Below are 16788 nucleotides of genomic sequence, written 5' to 3' on the forward strand. Positions count from 1 at the left end.
TGCTCTGCTTGATGACTGAAGTAGCTGAATGTTTCAGGGGGGTAGCCCAAAGTGCAATGATATGCTGACATAGACAACATCCTTATTTTGTATTGAGTTATGGACCAGCGGTGGTGGGGGCGATGGAGGGGAATTAAAAGCTCTCCTGAAAGGATTGTGTCTGTATTTTGGACCATTATGCACAGTACTGTGTGTGTTACCCTGGTTGTTGGCTGAGACCATCCCAAATGTTGCTATTTGAACAGTCTGAGCTGGCAGCCTCTGCTTCTGCTTCTTGTTGGTATCTGCTGACCATCTTGGACTGTCTTGAAAAGGAGAAAGAGCAGATTACATCCCACGTAAACAGAGACCAGCACAAACATTTTGTTGGCAATTCAAAGCATGGATTCCAACAACTTACCTGTTTGCTGCGTTTAGATTTCACTGAGTCATGACTATTATGACTTTGATGGGAACCCCTCCAAATCTGCATCCTTTTCTGCAGAGATGCATAAAGGTAAAGGGTAAAGGGACCCCTGACCATTAGGTCCAGTCGTGGCCGACTCTGGGGTTGCGGCGCTCATCTCGCTCTACTGGCCGAGGGAGCCGGCGTACAGCTTCCGGGTCATGTGGCCAGCAGGACTAAGCCACTTCTGGTGAACCAGAGCAGCGCACGGAAACACCGTTTACCTTCCCGCCGGAGTGGTACCTATTTATCTACTTGCACTTTGACGTGCTTTTGAACTGCTAGGTGGGCAGGAGCAGGGACCGAGCAACGGGAACTCACCCCGTCGTGGGGAATCGAACTGCCGACCTTCTGATCGGCAAGTCCTAGGCTCTGTGGTTTAATCCACAGCACCACCTGCGTCCCTCGCTGATTTATACCAGAGCCTAATAGGCCAGGAGGCAGCAATGGCCACCAACTTGGATGATTGTGGAATATTATTAGGCAAATAAATGACTAACAGGGCCAGCCCACCTGTTAGGCAAGGTGAAGCAACTGCCTCGGGCAACAGGATTCACAGGAGCTCATTACTGTAAAAGGAACTTGAGAAAGGCTGTGTTGGCATCGCAGGGGCAGAAAACGCAAGTTCCTTTTGGAAAATATCAGCTCACCTTTCAGGTACAGCTAACGCAGGATGATGAGATAACCAAGCGGATCATATATATTTTCCAAGCATCCTCATAACCTTTGTATGTACTAGCCTAGCGGCTTGTTAAGAGTTAACAGCTAAATGCAAGGAGTGTTCCAGCCCAGCAGATCTTAGAAATATATACGAGGAAGACTTTGGAACATATTTATTCCTCAGAGGATGGGCCGTGTCTCATTCTTCCTCCATGCCTTGCCAATTTCCTACTTGCCCCCAGCACTCTTTGAAGTTAACAAATTAATATTTAATTTATGTGGGTTTATATAGAAGCTGCTTGTTTAATTGCTACTTACCCCACCTCTTTTTTTTATTACAGCACTGGATGTTGATTAAAAGAAAGAAAGAAACTGAAACCATTTGCCCACAGACACTGAAATAGTTCATGATCAAACGGCTTCAGGGCTTCAGAGAGATATAGGAGAAGCCTCCTCCTAAACCTTTTTGGGCCAACGCCTCCCTGGTTCCATAAACTCACCTCCCAAGTCCCAGACCCTATAAAAAGCATTATTCAGAAGAGCAGTTTGCACAACCCACCAAGGAAGGTAGTAACACAATGGAATTCAAAACAGTACATTGGTACCTCAGGTTAAGTACTTACCGTATTTTTTGCACCATAACACTCACTTTTTTCCTCCTAGAAAGTAAGGGGAAATGTCTGTGCGTGTTATGGAGGGAATGCCTATGGGTGGCATGCCTACGGATTTTCCTCCTCTAAAAACTACGTGCGTGTTATGGTCGGGTGCGTGTTATAGAGCGAAAAATACGGTAATTCGTTCCGGAGGTCCGTACTTAACCTGAAACTGTTCTTAACCTGAAGCACCACTTTAGCTAATGGGGCCTCCTGCTGCTGCCACGCCGCTGGAGCACGATTTCTGTTCTCATCCTGAAACAAAGTTCTTAACCTGAGGTACTATTTCTGGGTTAGCGGAGTCTGTAACCTGAAGCGTCTGTAACCTGAAGCATATGTAACCCGAGGTACCACTGTAATGATTAATTGAACAATTAAGTCAAAATCCAGTTAAAACTATTGGATGAACTTGAGCCAGCGAAACCAGGTTTTCAAAGCCTGATAGCCATTTGCTACTCCAGCGTCCCTAGGGGGTGCTAGGAAGCTTCCTAGCACCCCCTAGGGAACCCCCCCCCCAGGGGACAGTACCACCCTAGACCAGTGGTTTTCAAAGGGTGTGTTGCACCCAGGAGAGGATGGAAAGTGTGGCAGGAAGATTCAAGGACTATCACAGAAACGTTTAAACATTTCAGTGTAGCATAGTAGCCAATTTTTATTCATTTATTTACAGAATATGCATAGATACCTTTTCAAAACGAGAGCAAGAGCATCAAGTGATACTGCAAGCTGATACCTCTCATTGGGTTTGCATACATACTTAAGGTAGATATGTAAGAAGCTTGTTTATAATTTTTTTGGGGGAATGATTCATATTGTTGCGTAGCTGCATTGTCTTACACTTCCTGGTTGTCCCGCAGTTGCGTTCTAACCTATAAATCAAGCACTGCTAGGAGTTGTTCCTCTTTATTTCCCACTGTATTTCTTATCAATTAAAAAAATATGGTGTAAAAAAATTGGTTTATTCTGAAAGTGTGGCCCAGAGAAGAAGAAAAGAGAACCACTGCCCTAGACCATCACTGAGGCAGCAGCACCCCATTTGATATGTTCTGAGCATAGGTTCCAACTCTCTGGGGTCCTGGGTGCCCAAGCACCCACAAAATTCCCCATGAAAGGGATGGGCACCCTCAAATTTCAAGGCCATGCATGCTGCATGGCACCCATGGCCCCAGGCACCCACGGTCATGGTGCCAAGCTGGCATTTCTGGTTTTGAAGTACACCATGGTGGTGCCCCATTTGCCCTAGTAGACCAGCCGGAGACTCTTGAGAGTCCCATGGACTGCAAGAAGATCCAACCTCTCCATTTGGAAGGAAATCAGCCCTGAGTGCTCACTGGAAGGACAGATCCTGAATACTTTGGCCACCTCATGAGAAGAGAAGACTCCCTGGAAAAGACCCTGATGTTGGGAAAGATGGAGGGCACAAGGAGAAGGGGAGGACATGGGAAGAGATGGTTGGACAGTGTTCTCGAAGCCATCAGCATGAGATTGACCAAACTGCGGGAGGCAGTGGAAGACAGGAGGGCCTGGCATGCTCTGGGGTCATGAAGAGCTGGACACGACTAAAGGACTAAACAACAACAACAGACCAGCCTCCACTGAGTAATACGTCACTGACAAAGTCCCCTTCGTGAGCAGTGGATTTTTCTTCTCTTTTTAAAAGAAGCTTGGTATTCTATGCCTCCCTCCCTTTCTTTCTTTTGTTGCAGCCCTTGCATCTTGCACCCAGCTTCATCTTCTCAAGATTGTTAGGCTGTTCTTCTAGACACTGTTTAACATCCCTCCCCCCTCACTTTTAAGCCAAATTATTCTACATTTCTACACTGCCTGATGTATGTAAAACAGACTGCAGATCTCAATACTGTGCAGAAGTAACGCTGAATTGAAAAATCCTCAGGAAGGAAACCATTTCAGAGAGCAAGACATTTCACAGATTTTTCCAGCATCTCAAAAACACAACGGCAACCTTTATACAAAATGAGAGGCTATTCTTAGCCTCCTGGAGAAAAATAGGGGTTATTGAGGATTATTCTGATTCCTGTAAATACCTCCACATCTCCCAATTCAGTTTCTCTCTGCCACCTGCTGGTAACTTTTGCCTACGGCTTCTTATTTACACTTTCCCAAATTGCTGTTTTATCACTTCCACACCCTGCTAAATAAAGCTGCAGCAGCAGGACTTCCTGCAGATCTGGTGTGATGACCTCACTGGATAAAGTTTTAAAAGGATAACTTCTCCCTCTTGCAGTCCTAACTTCATTATCTAACTCTTGCCTTGCCCAGTCATACGCAGCCATGAGTCAGCCCAGCCTACACTTGATGGGGCTGCCCTCCTTCTGGATCCACTCTGTCCCTGGAGGCTCAGGTAGTAGCCTCAGGCCAAGGCTGCAAGCGCCTTTTGCTAACCGCAGCTAGTTCAACAGCAATGGGTGTTCGTGGGCTGGGGAAGCCTTGACGCAGCAGATCATGTGTTGATTGCTTCAAGACTCTATGCGAGGCATCCTTCACGCTTGATCCAGAAGCTGCAGTTGGTGCAAGATGCTGCAGCGTGATTGCTGACGGGAGGGAGGCCTTGTTCGCATCTGACACTTGTGCTCAGAGAGCTGCACTGGCAGCCTATTTGCACCAGGGCCAAGTTCAAGGTGTTGCGATTAGCATATAAAGCCCTTAACAACTTGGGACAAGCTTACCTGTGAGCTTGTCTGAACGCATGAGTGCCTAATTGGCAGAATTGGTGCTACTACAGGTGCCACAGGTGCCACACGATGCCTGTTCCACAATAGTAAGAACTTGACCGTTAAGTGTGGCAGCACCTGCACTTTGGAACTCCCTGCCTATTGAGATCAAGCAGGTGGCTTCACTGTACAGCAATCCTGTAAGCCTACCTACCAGATATTTAGAAAGTTGACATAATTTTAATCTGCTTTGATTTTATAACTTTTGTATGTGTTAAAAGTAGGGCTGAGGTTTTTTTATTGCTTTTGTTGTTTTATCTTTTGTAAACCGTTTTGAGATTTATTTATTTTTACAATCAACCAGTGCATCTTATAAATAAATAAAATAAATAAATTCTATTTTATGAAATAACTAAAATAAAGTTTGTGGAATAAAATAAAGAAATAAGTTCACATTCATTGTCGATATTGGGCAGGCACTTTTACAACACTGTTTCAGACACCTGCTAAAAACCATCCTTTGAAGTTGGTTTGCAAACTACAATTGGGACAAACTGTGGCTGGGTGTTACACCTGAACTAATAAACTATGGTTTCGGGAGGGTTCTCTATCCTTGTAGACCACTGCTGAGAATAGTATTTGGGGATTTTCATCTTAGCAAGGGAAGTGGGAAAGTACCCAAACCAACCTGTGACCCTGTCTTTAGCTGGATCAGGCCAATGGCTCATCTAGTCCAGCATCCTGTTCTCACAGTGGCTAGCAGGATGCACTTTGTGGGAAACCTGCAAGCAGGATCTGAGCACAAGAGCAACTCTCCCCTCCTGTGGCTTCCAGCCATTGGTATCCAGAAGCATCGCTGCCTCCAATTGCGGAGGCAGAACATAGCCATCCTGGCTAGAAGCCACTGGCTGCCCTCTCCTCCTTTATGGATTTGTCCAATCCTTTTTTAAAGCCATCCAAGCTGGTGCCCATTGCTGCCTCCCGAGGCAGCGAGTTCCATAGTTTAACAATGTGCACCACTTGAATGTCAATTTGTCAAAGCGCAGAAGACACATCGCACATGTCTTCTCCCTTTTTAAAATGTATGTATCTCTGTGGCAAACGGAAGAAACCTACTTAACAAAGGGCATGAAAGAAGTGCTGCTCTCTCCTTCCATAGTGCGACCGGCTGGTTTAAAGCCTTGAGGATCCGCTCTTCCGTTCTCCTACGTCTGACTCGCAACGACACTTTCCGTCCTCTTGTCAGTTATCCTGGAAGGAATCGCAACCATCTGTGAGTCACACACTGAACACACAAAACCGGCACTTTATTCCTCTATAATTTTCACCATATACAGGGCCTTGGTGTACAACACAATAAGAGCTTGGCTGCAGGATGAGGCCAAAAAATTCATTTGATCCAGCACCCTTTTCTCACAACGGCCAAGCAGATACCCCAAAATGGAAGCCTGAGCACAATAACCACTTGTGACTCCAAGTAACTGGGTCTCAGAGGAATGTGGCCTGTCTGGGACTTATGTTCACATGTGGTGGCGGTGCAAATATGTACAATTTCTTTTGGCAAAGGGCGTTTAAGGAGATAACAGAAACCACTGGGTTAAAGCTGACCGAAAGTCCAGAGGTAGCCTTATGATCGATTTACGATGGGGTGAAAGGTTTGCAGGCTAGCAAGGACTTGCTCACAAATTTATTGACGGCTGCACGAGGTATTGCAGCTAGGAAGTGGAAGGAGCAAAGGAAGGAATATAAAATGGAAGAATGGTATAAAGAGGTGTGGGATTTAGCTATTAATAGCATGCACTATTAAGGTAAGACGGGGAATATGCAGGAGAAATGATTTTGAGGAGATATGGAAAGTATTTGTAGAATTTGTGCTGTTAAAGCGGAAAGGGGTCAAACCACCACAAGAGGTGCTGAAATTTTGGGAGGTTGGATAGTTACAATGGAATGGTCTCTGGGTGTGTGTGCACATTTTTATTTTTATTTGTTTATTATTGTTATTTGTAATAATAAAAATAATAGGAAAAGAAAAGTGGCCTGTGACAATGGAGGCCACTAGTAGCCTTATTTGACACAACCTTGATGGCAGAAAGTGAGGAGGAATTAAAGAACCTTTTAATGAGGGTGAAAGAGGAGAGCGCAAAATATGGTCTGAAGCTCAACATCAAAAAAACGAAGATCATGGCCACTGGTCCCATCACCTCCTGGCAAATAGAAGGGGAAGAAATGGAGGCAGTGAGAGATTTTACTTTCTTGGGCTCCATGATCACTGCAGATGGTGACAGCAGCCACGAAATTAAAAGATGCCTGCTTCTTGGGAGAAGGGCAATGACAGGCCTAGACAGCATCTTGAGAAGTAGAGACGTCACCTTGACAACAAAGGTCCGTATAGTTAAAGCCATGGTTTTCCCAGTAGTGATGTATGGAAGTGAGAGCTGGACCATAAAGAAGGCTGATCGCCGAAGAATTGATGCTTTTGAATTATGGTGCTGGAGAAGACTCTTGAGAGTCCCATGGACTGCAAGAAGATCAAACGCATCCATTCTTAATGAAATCATTCTTAATGAGTGCTCACTGGAAGGACAGATCATGAAGCTGAGGCTCCAGTACTTTGGCCACCTCATGAGAAGAGAAGACTCCCTGGAGAAGACACTGATGCTGGGAAAGATGGAGGGCACAAGGAGAAGGGGGCGACAGAGGATGAGATGGTTGGATAGTGTTTTCGAGGTTACCAGCATGAGTCTGACCAAACTGCGGGAGGTAGTGGAGGACAGAGGTGCCTGGCGTGCTCTGGTCCAGGGGGTCACGAAGAGTCGGACACGACTAAACGACTAAACAACAACAACAAAGTAGCCTTATTTATTAGCCGTGAATTTGTCAGAACTTGTGGCCATCGCTACACTTTTCGGGAGCAGATTCTATCGTTTATGTGCTACAAGACACAGTTTGGAAAGCTCTGCTATACACTGTGGGAAGCAGAGTTTTATTATTATTATTATTAATTGAATTTATATACCACCCTATACCCGGGGGTCTCAGGGCGGGTCACAGAATAAAATGGTTTTTGCGACCCAAATAACATAGCTACTACCCTGTACACAATGACAGCAGAACAGATATTGTATTCCCAAGGATAGAAAGAAGGAGGGGTTCCAACAAAGGAAGATTGGCTTTTGAAAGTGGTGGAGAACGTGGAACTGGAAATATGAGAGACCAAAATGCCAAAAAAATCCTTGAGGACTGGAAACCTTTTATTGACTATTTAAAGAACAGTTATAGCAAGATGAAAATGTGAGCAGGACTTGAAATATGAGCGTGAATTATTAAGATAAATAGGTTAAATTGTATGTATTTAATAGTATAGGCGAAATATGCACCATTTAAGGGTAAATATGGAAACCGTGGAAGGGGAGGGCAGGAAGTCAAACGAGAAAGTAACTTATGGTTTATGTTAAAATGTGTAAAGCTCTTTTTTTGTTTGTGAGAAATTAATAAATGAGATTTTTTTAAATCAACAACAACCCATACCTACTACCTTCCTTCTGTGAGGATTTAAAGCATGTTAAATCTGAGCTATTAATAGGAAGATGACCTGCCCCAATGTATAAAATATGCCCCGTTCCCCTTTGGTGATACCTCAGTGAAATTATTGTTGGAGAATTATTTATTATCACAATGGATCAGTTACATTATGGGTGGCGGTTGGTTATTGTAGGGCATCCCCAATAATCCCAATAAACAACCATCTATAGCAACCACTGGACACCTCACGACATGACCACCACCGCCATTTTTTTTAAGCAAAGACTTTTTCAAGAAAATCCTGCTTCATTTTCTTGCCTGTTACCTTTGGCCAAGGCAAATAACCTTTTTGTACCCCTCACCTCACCCTCCCTGTGACAAATCCCTAAAGGCAACTATTTTCTTCATGGAAGCAGCTTCCCCTGTCCAAAAAAATATACTGCATTATGGTCTCTTCATGTTGATATTTCTCCTCATGCTAATAATGTCTGACAGAATGGCCATTCACTCCATAGATAGATGATAGTCAAGCATATTTTTTTTGGCGATGTCTCTCAAGTATGCTAAAGGCACAAAGGTGACTCCATTTTGTGTTGGCCCAATTTCCCTCACAGATTTACCTCAGGCTGCTCAAAAGAGGGAGGCGGGAAAAGGCGGGGAAAATGAAAGGCGCTGGATATTGGCTGTGGGACAGGATAGAAAACAAGGCAAACTGCCACAGGGCAGCTTTTGTGAGGAAACATGAGGGACTTAAGTGAGAAAGATAAGGAAATTTTTCAATTAGCAATAATCGCGCCTCGGATTATCCTCATTGGCTACGATACTGCCACTGCGCTGTGGTGGGAATGTAAAAAGGTAAAATGTTTCTGGGAGATGATATATAATGAGTTGAAAAAAATGTTGAAATATACATTTATAAAAAAACCAGAAGCATTTCTCTTGGGTATTGTTGCAAACGATATAAATAGAAAGAAATGTAAGCTTTTTCTATATGCAGTAACAGCAGCAAGAATATTATTGGCCCAAAAATGGAAGCAAGAAGAATTACCAACGATGGAAGAATGGAGGATGAAATTAATGAACTATGTGAAACTTGATAAACTAACGGGAAAGATCCGAAACCGGCGGGACCAGAAGTTTACCGAGGACTGGAGTAAATTTACGGATTATTTGAAAAGTATTTGTGATGATCAGGCAACGTTTGTAGGTTTGCAAGAAGTTCTGTGAGGAATAATATTAGAAATATTGCAAAAATGGAGAAGGAGATGTGATATGCTAAGAGATGTAAAGGCAATATTAAGTTAGGAAATGCGTAAGAAGTGATTAAGACGGAGGATTATCAGAGGTGCTGATGGAAGTCCAATAAGAATGTATTTGTGATAAATTGTGCGGTATGTTTTATAATTTTGTATGTTAAAAACCAATAAAAATATTTTTTTAAAAAAGAGAAAGATAAGGTAATTAAAGGATGTGGGGATGACAGGAAAAACATGGTTCAAGAGGGAAAGTGGGGCATGTCTTTGTGGGGTGGGACGGCGGCCAAAATCTCTTTTTGCCTCTCTCCTTGGCTAGCTGCTCCTCAGCCAAATATTCCCCATATTTTCCCTCAGAAAAGACCGAAGGAACAGCTTGCAAGATGTGCTGTGATTATAAGCAGAGGGGGGACATTTTGGGTTGTGGGGGTAGAGGAAGGTGGGGAGAAAATGAGGGAAACGGAGGCTGTGGAAAGGAAGAAGGGAAAAGCAATGGCCGGAGCGGAAGGAGAAGAAACAAAGAAGAAGGGTGTGTGGCGGCCAAATTGTTAGGGGAAAAGGCTGAGGGGCAACATTTACCAAACAGTAGGGAAGGGGCAGTTTGTTCTCAAATGTGTAGGAAAAAGGGAGGGAAACAGAGGCCGCCAGGGAGAGGATGAGGGAAACAATGGGGGCCGTTATTCTCCTCAGATATGTAAGAGAAAACAGCCCTGAAGGAGGGACTAACAAGATTGCTGCTGGTCAGGCAAACGGAAGAAGGAATTACTCAGATTATGTATGGGTAGTTTTCTAGGCTGAAGCCTAGAAATGGAGGAGTTTTTGCTTTGTATTTGGGGATTGAGCACATTCGTACCCCGTTCCCTGCACCCTCAGAGAATTCTGGGGACTGTAGTCTGTCGGAGGTGACTGGGAACAGCAGCTCCGTGAGGACTGAACTACAACTCCCAGAATTCTTTGAGGGAGACCTCCCCTGCCATTTGGTGAGGCTGAGAGATGAGGACTGGCCAAAGGTCACACACTGAGCTTCATGGCCGAGTGAGGAGGATCCAAACTGGCCTCCCAGGTCCTTGTCCAAGACCCTCACCGTTATACCAAAATGGCTCTCCAATAGGCTCTCTGGCTTTGCATGAAGATGCTTAGGGAATGTGGAGTGTTTTCCCCCCGGAATGGCAAGTGTGTAGGGACAAGATCCCCCACACAGTTTGCATTTCAGGGGGTTGGACTAGATGAACCTAGATGACCCTTCTAGCTCTACAATTATACATTCCTAGGATTTAGGCTGGACTGGATGAATCCCAAACCGGAATTAAGATTGCCGGAAGAAATATCAACAACCTCAGATATGCAGATGACACAACTTTGATGGCAGAAAGTGAGGAGGAATTAAAGAACCTTTTAACGAGGGGGAAAGAGGAGAGCGCAAAATATGGTCTGAAGCTCAACATCAAAAAAACGAAGATCATGGCCACTGGGCCCATCACCTCCTGACAAATAGAAGGGGAAGAAATGGAGGCAGTGAGAGATTTTACTTTCTTGGGCTCCATGACCACTGCAGATGGTGACAGCAGCCACGAAATTAAGAGACGTCTGCTTCTTGGGAGGAAAGCAATGACAAACCAAGACAGCATCTTAAAAAGTAGAGACATCACCTTACCAACAAAGGTCCGTATAGTTAAAGCTCTGGTTTTCCCAGTAGTGATGTATGGAAGTGAGAGCTGGACCATCAAGAAGGCTGATGGCCAAAGAATGGATGCTTTTGAATTCTGGTGCTGGAGGAGACTCTTGAGAGTCCCATGGACTGCAAGAAGATCCAACCTCTCCATTCTGAAGGAAATCAGCCCTGAGTGCTCACTGGAAGGACAGATCCTGAAGCTGAGGCTCCAAGACTTGGGCCACCTCATGAGAAGAGAAGACTCCCTGGAAAAGACCCTGATGTTGGGAAAGATGGAGGGCACAAGGAGAAGGGACGACAGAGGACGAGATGGTGGGACAGTGTTCTCGAAGCGACCAGCATGAGTTTGACCAAACTGCGGGAGGCAGTGGAGGACAGAGGTGCCTGGCGTGCTCTGGTCCAGGCGGTCACGAAGAGGCGGACACGACTAAATGACTCAACAACAACAACAGGACTTAGCATCCGAGCACAAAGCCTGCACCCACAATGAATGGCATTTTCCAGCTGAATGGCGGGTGCCAACTCCTGTCCATCTGTTTCCTGCTGCGGCCACCTCCATGAGGAAATGCACAGGAGCGTTTCCTGCCCTACAGTTTCCTCCCATCAAGGGCCATAGTCACTACCTGGGATTTGATTCCTGCACTGTTTGTTTTCCCCCCAGCAAACCTTCCCCCACAAGCCTCAGCCAGCAGCCGGTTTCCACTTTGTGTGCGAATTGTTGTAACCGAGGGCAGTGCAGAAAGAACAAGAGGCCTCCGGCCAGACGAGAGCCCACCATTTATTTAATTCATAGAGGGATGAGTCATAGATCCACCTAGAATCCTGTGTTCAGTTCTGGGCGCCACAATTTATGAAGGATGTTGACAAGCTGGAAGGGGCGCAGAGGAGGTTCGACCAAGAGCACCAACGGCCTGGAAACCAAGCCTTATGAGGAATAGTTGAAGGAGTTGGGGGATGTTTAGCCTGGAAAAGAAGAGACTGAGAGGAGATATGAGAGCCATCTTCAATTATCTCAAGGGCTATCACATGGAAGAGGGAGCAAGCTTGTTTTATCCTGTTCTGGAGGGGAGGACTTGAACCCATGGCTTCAAGTGACAAGAAAGGAGATTGCAGCTCAACATCCGGAAGAACTTTCTGACAGTAAAAGCCGTTCAGCAATGCAACGGGTTCCCTCGGAAGGTGGTGGATCCTTCTTCCTTGGAGGTTTTTAAGCAGAGTTTGGATGGCCACCTGTCTGGGACGCTTTAGCTGAGATTCCTGCATCACAGGGGGTTGGGCTGGATGACCTTCCCGGCCCCTTTCGGCTCTATGGTTCTGTTATTCTAAGAACATAGCCATTGTGGCCAGAGTGGCCATTGATAGCCAGGGCCGTCCCAAGACATTTTGGCCCCAGAGGCGAACCACAAAATGGCGCCCCCTCCCTGCTAGGAAAGTAGGGGTGAGTGAAGATCTACATCAGGATCAGGGCTGGAATGAAGGCTTACACTGGGATCTGCTGCTCCTGTGAATCCTGTTGCCCGAGGCAGTTGCTTCACCTTGCCTAACAGGTGGGCTGGCCCTGTTAGTCATTTATTTGCCTAATAATATTCCACAATCATCCAAGTTGGTGGCCATTGCTGCCTCCTGGCCTATTAGGCTCTGGTATAAATCAGTGAGGGACGCAGGTGGTGCTGTGGGTTAAACCACAGAGCCTAGGATTTGCCGATCAGAAGGTTGGCGGTTCGAATCCCCGCAACGGGGTGAGTTCCCGTTGCTCAGTCCCTGCTCCTGCCAACCTAGCAGTTCAAAAGCACGTCAAAGTGCAAGTAGATAAATAGGTACTGCTCAGGTGGGAAGATAAACGGCGTTTCCGTGCGGCTTAGTCCTGCTGGCCACATGACCCGGAAGCTGTACGCCGGCTCCCTCAGCCAATAAAGCGAGATGAGCGCCGCAACCCCAGAGTTGGCCACGACTGGACCTAATGGCCAGGGGTCCCTTTACCTTTTTATAAATCAGTGATGTAGCAGTGGTAGTTGACTTTCCCATGTGAGAACGCAGTAAACAGGTTTACACAGGAGTAGACAGTGACACTTGTTCCTTTGAAAAGCTCAGGCTGCTCACATTTGGGATCCGCCTTTCTTTCCCCCTCACTTAGCAGTGCAAATGGATTCCAGCAGATGGAGCCCTAGGCAGATTAACCCAGCAGCACAGCCCTGCTTTCCTTGTTGAGGCCCTTCCCGAAAAAGCATATAGATAAAGGTCACTCACAAGCTTTTCTGACAAAGCGCCACACCAAAGGCTCCTGAGTAAGCTTAGCAGTCGAGGAGCAAGAGGAGAGGTCCTCTTGCAGATCAGGAATTGCTTGATTTGCAGGAATAAATGGACAGTTCTCCAACTGGAGAGATGTAGGAAGAGGAGTCCACCTGCCCCAAGGATCCTCGGACCTGATAACGCCAAGGTTGCAGGTTCGATCCCTGAGGGGACAGCTGCACATTCCTGCATTGTGAGGGGTTGGACTGGATGACCCACAGAGTCCCTTCCAATTCTATAATTCTGTAATGATTCTATAATGACTAGATGGGCCTCCTTTGGCCTCATCCAGCAGAGCTAATCTTGCGTTGTTGTGCTCCTCCTGACTTCGCTGTGCTTTTTCCAGTAGTGGGCTGAGTTAGGGCAGGATGCCACCCCGCCCTCCGCTCCTCTGGTTTTGGCAGGTCTCCTTGGCAGCGCTGTCTGGAATAAAAGCTGTGCGGCAGTCAAAGGGGGGAAATGAACCTTTTTGTTTAAAAGCCCCCCTCACTTTGCATATTTATCCAGTTCACACTGCCATAAAAATTTACAATAGGCGTGGGAGGTTGAAACATGTGGATAATGGGGGGGGGATCTATTGGGAGCTTTTCCTTATGAATGTCCTTAACCTTCTACCCACATCCCATCTTTGCAGGCACAAAGATGCATCATTGGTGATATATATATATAGAGAGAGAGAGAGAGAGAGAGGGAGAGGAGGAGGGGGAAAGAGAATAGGTTTTGTTGTTGGTGATTTATTTTTATCTTGCAAAGGAACAAGAGGAGAATCAGAGTTCTAAGGAAGAGGCCTATGTGTGTTTTGCTTTTATTTAATAAAAAAAAACAACTAGTATTTTTAGGTATAAATTATGCGTCAAGGGACGCAGGTGGCGCTGTTGGTTAAACCACAGAGCCTAGGGCTTGCCGATCAGAAGGTCGGCGGTTCGAATCCCCGCAACGGGGTGAGCTCCCATTGCTCGGTCCCTGCTCCTGCCAACCTAGCAGTTCGAAAGCACACCAGTGCAAGTAGATAAATAGGTACTGCTCCAGCGGGAAGGTAAACGGCGTTTCCGTGCGCTGCTGTGGTTCGCCAGAAGTGGCTTAGTCATGCTGGCCTCATGACCCGGAAGCTGTACGCCGGCTCCCTCGGCCAGTAAAGCGAGATGAGCGCCGCAACCCCAGAGTCGGCCACGACTGGACCTATGGTCAGGGGTCCCTTTACTTTTGCATTTGAAATAAGAAGTGAGTTAATTTAGACAGAGAGATGGAGAAGGGATGAGGGCGCAGAAGAGCAACCCTAGGTCACCACATTGCAATAGATGCTCAGCCCAGAAGAGGTGGGGGTAGAAACATCCAAGAAGATGCAACAGCCAAATGCAACAAGGATTAGACATGCTCAGGAGCTGTGCAGGGAGGACAACACCCACAAGAACTCTCTTCCTTGAACCAAAGAACTCACCAACAACAGGGTTCCTCCGCCTCTGGCTCACATGCCTTGCATCATAACACATACAGAATATCACCCTGCCTATTTTTACTGAAATTTTGTTTTAGTATGGGATGCCTTCTTACAATGTTGGGTGAAGGGCGGGCAAGAAATCAGAATAACGACAGCGGTGTTTGTCTGTTGTACGTAAATCAGGGGGCCAGTTCTTCGGAATGGTCAAGCATAATACTATGGCGTTCCAGGGGCCTATTTTTTGGCTCAATAACAATCATAATTTTATTATTTATATGCCGCCCATCTGTCTGGGTTTCCCCAGCCCGCCTTATGATGTTTTAAGATCGTTCATGTTCCGATCTCTTGGAGGCTTTATACGTATTATCTACCCAACACCCTAGGGTTTCTGCAGGAAGGGTGATCCAGAAAGAGCAACAGCAATAGTAAAAAAAAATTCCATCCAGTAGCACCTTAGAGACCAACTAAGTTTGTTATTGGTATGAGCTTTCGTGTGCATGCACACTTCTTCAGTTACCTGCACGCACACGAAAGCTCATACCAATAACAAACTTAGTTGGTCTCTAAGGTGCTACTGTTGGGACGCGGGTGGCGCTGTGGTCTAAACCACAGAGCCTAGGGCTTGCCGATCAGAAGGTCGGCGGTTCGAATCCCCGCGTCAGGGTGAGCTCCCGTTGCTCGGTCCCTGCTCCTGCCAACCCAGCAGTTCGAAAGCATGTCAAAGTGCAAGTAGATAAATAGGTACCACTCTGGCGGGAAGGTGAACGGCGTTTCCGTGCGCTGCTCTGGTTTGCCAGAAGCGGCTTAGTCCTGCTGGCCACATGACCCGGAAGCTGTACGCTGGCTCCCTTGGCCAATAGAGCGAGATGAGCACCACAACCCCAGAGTCGGCCATGGCTGGACCTAATGGTCAGGAGTCCCTTTACCTTTGAGGTGCTACTGGAAGGAATGTTTGTTTCGACTACGGCAGACCAACGCGGCTACCTACCTGTAACTAGTAAAAAAAATGTTATTGTTTGTGGCGCCGTGTGGGAATCTCTTTTCCCTGCTGCCATTCGTGTGCTCAGCTTATGCGTCCCTCCCCGAGGGGGTGCATGCAGCCCCTCTCCCCTGCCCCGCTTGCGCGCCTCGCCCTGCGCCCTGGCTGGCCTCGGAGGGAAGCAGCGCTCCTCTCCATCCTCTCCAAGCGCGCAGGGCGCGTTGCCCTTTTAAGAAGTGCCCACCTCCCAGGGAGGGGCCAGGAAACTTTTTCCCGTCTCGCGACATTCCCGAGCCCGTCTCCTCTCTCCTCCCCCCCCCGGTCCCCTCCCCTCCCTCCCCGGGCCGGTCCTCTCCCGCGTGCTCCTCCCCGATTCCCCTTTGCCCTGCCCGGCGGGCGCCGGCAACTGTGGCGGCGGCGGCGGCTGCTGCTGCTCCACCTCGCCACCATTGCGGCCCCATTGAAGCCCCCCCCCCCGAAGATCGCCCCATACCCTTCCCTTCCCCCGGCGGCGGCAGTGATGCAGCATCCGCAGCCCTAAGAGCCAGAAAAAGTTCGGGGGCGGAGGGGGAAAGGAACAGAAAAAGCCCAAGGCTGTAAAGTTTGGCGTTGCAGCGCCGGGGAGCGGGGCGAAGTTTGGCGGGGCCCCCTGCGCAGGAAGGTGAGCGCTTCTGGGGGAGATGCGAGGGTGAGGGGGGTGGCGCATCCCCGGGGAGAAAGAGAGGCTGGGGGCGGGCGAGCGGGCGGGCAGCGCCTTGTATCGGAATGTCGGGGGAGGCCGAGCGGGAGCTCAGGGCGCAGGGATCCCCTCCTGCGCGCCAGGCGGAGAGCCCGTGCCCGGCGGCGGCGGCGCCCTCAAGACAAACAGAAGGATTCCTGCAACGCAGGAGGATCTCCTGCGCGGGGAGCGGGAGCAGGAGGGCGGCTGGAGTCTGGGCTGGGTAGGGGAGCCGAGGCTGCTTTCATCCGGAGAAGCTGGAAAGCGCAGGAGGATGGGAGGTTGGGTGCGCAGCGAAAACTTCCCCTGACTTTCCCCCCTTTTTCGTCTTGCTGCTTTCGCGGAAAAGGAGCCCTGCGAGGGCTTCAAGGCTTGCTTTTGACACTTGTACCAAGACTCCTAACTTACGGCTCTAGAATTGTAGAGTGGGAAGGGATCCCCAAGGGCCATCTAGCCCAACCCCACCGCAATGCAGGAATCGCAGCTA

The 16788-nt window shown here is 47.6% G+C and overlaps 2 protein-coding genes and 1 pseudogene across 11 annotated transcripts in view; 1 reads left to right on the top strand and 2 right to left on the bottom strand.

The window, feature by feature from the left end:
* INCA1 (inhibitor of CDK, cyclin A1 interacting protein 1) overlaps window positions 1–15611 on the bottom strand; it is a 33619-nt gene extending 18008 nt beyond the window's left edge. Inside the window, exons 1-3 of one of the 10 annotated variants that reach the window (XM_053361554.1) lie at window positions 11501–11741; window positions 5547–5681; window positions 201–305 (exon numbers count right to left, since the gene is read on the bottom strand). In XM_053361554.1, coding sequence (XP_053217529.1) covers window positions 201–305; window positions 5547–5587 — 146 coding nt within the window. In that variant the 5' untranslated portion in view covers window positions 5588–5681; window positions 11501–11741. Of the gene's footprint in view, window positions 1–200; window positions 306–400; window positions 420–5546; window positions 5682–6799; window positions 6922–8277; window positions 8449–8572; window positions 8743–9932; window positions 10004–10058; window positions 10181–11362; window positions 11471–11500; window positions 11742–15592 lie in introns of those variants that run through there. The other 9 variants (XM_053361550.1, XM_053361549.1, XM_053361555.1 and 6 more) reach the window with 9 other exon arrangements.
* Window positions 8711–8793, bottom strand: LOC128401073 (uncharacterized; annotated as a pseudogene).
* Window positions 15612–15918: 307 nt separating the features above from the next.
* Window positions 15919–16788, top strand: part of KIF1C (kinesin family member 1C) — a 52477-nt gene continuing 51607 nt past the window's right edge. Inside the window, exon 1 of the mRNA XM_053361534.1 lies at window positions 15919–16244. The gene's annotated coding sequence lies outside the window, so the exon portion shown is untranslated. The remainder of the gene's footprint in view (window positions 16245–16788) is intronic.

This window comes from Podarcis raffonei, chromosome 13 (assembly GCF_027172205.1).
Source record: "Podarcis raffonei isolate rPodRaf1 chromosome 13, rPodRaf1.pri, whole genome shotgun sequence".
NCBI lineage: Eukaryota > Metazoa > Chordata > Lepidosauria > Squamata > Lacertidae > Podarcis > Podarcis raffonei.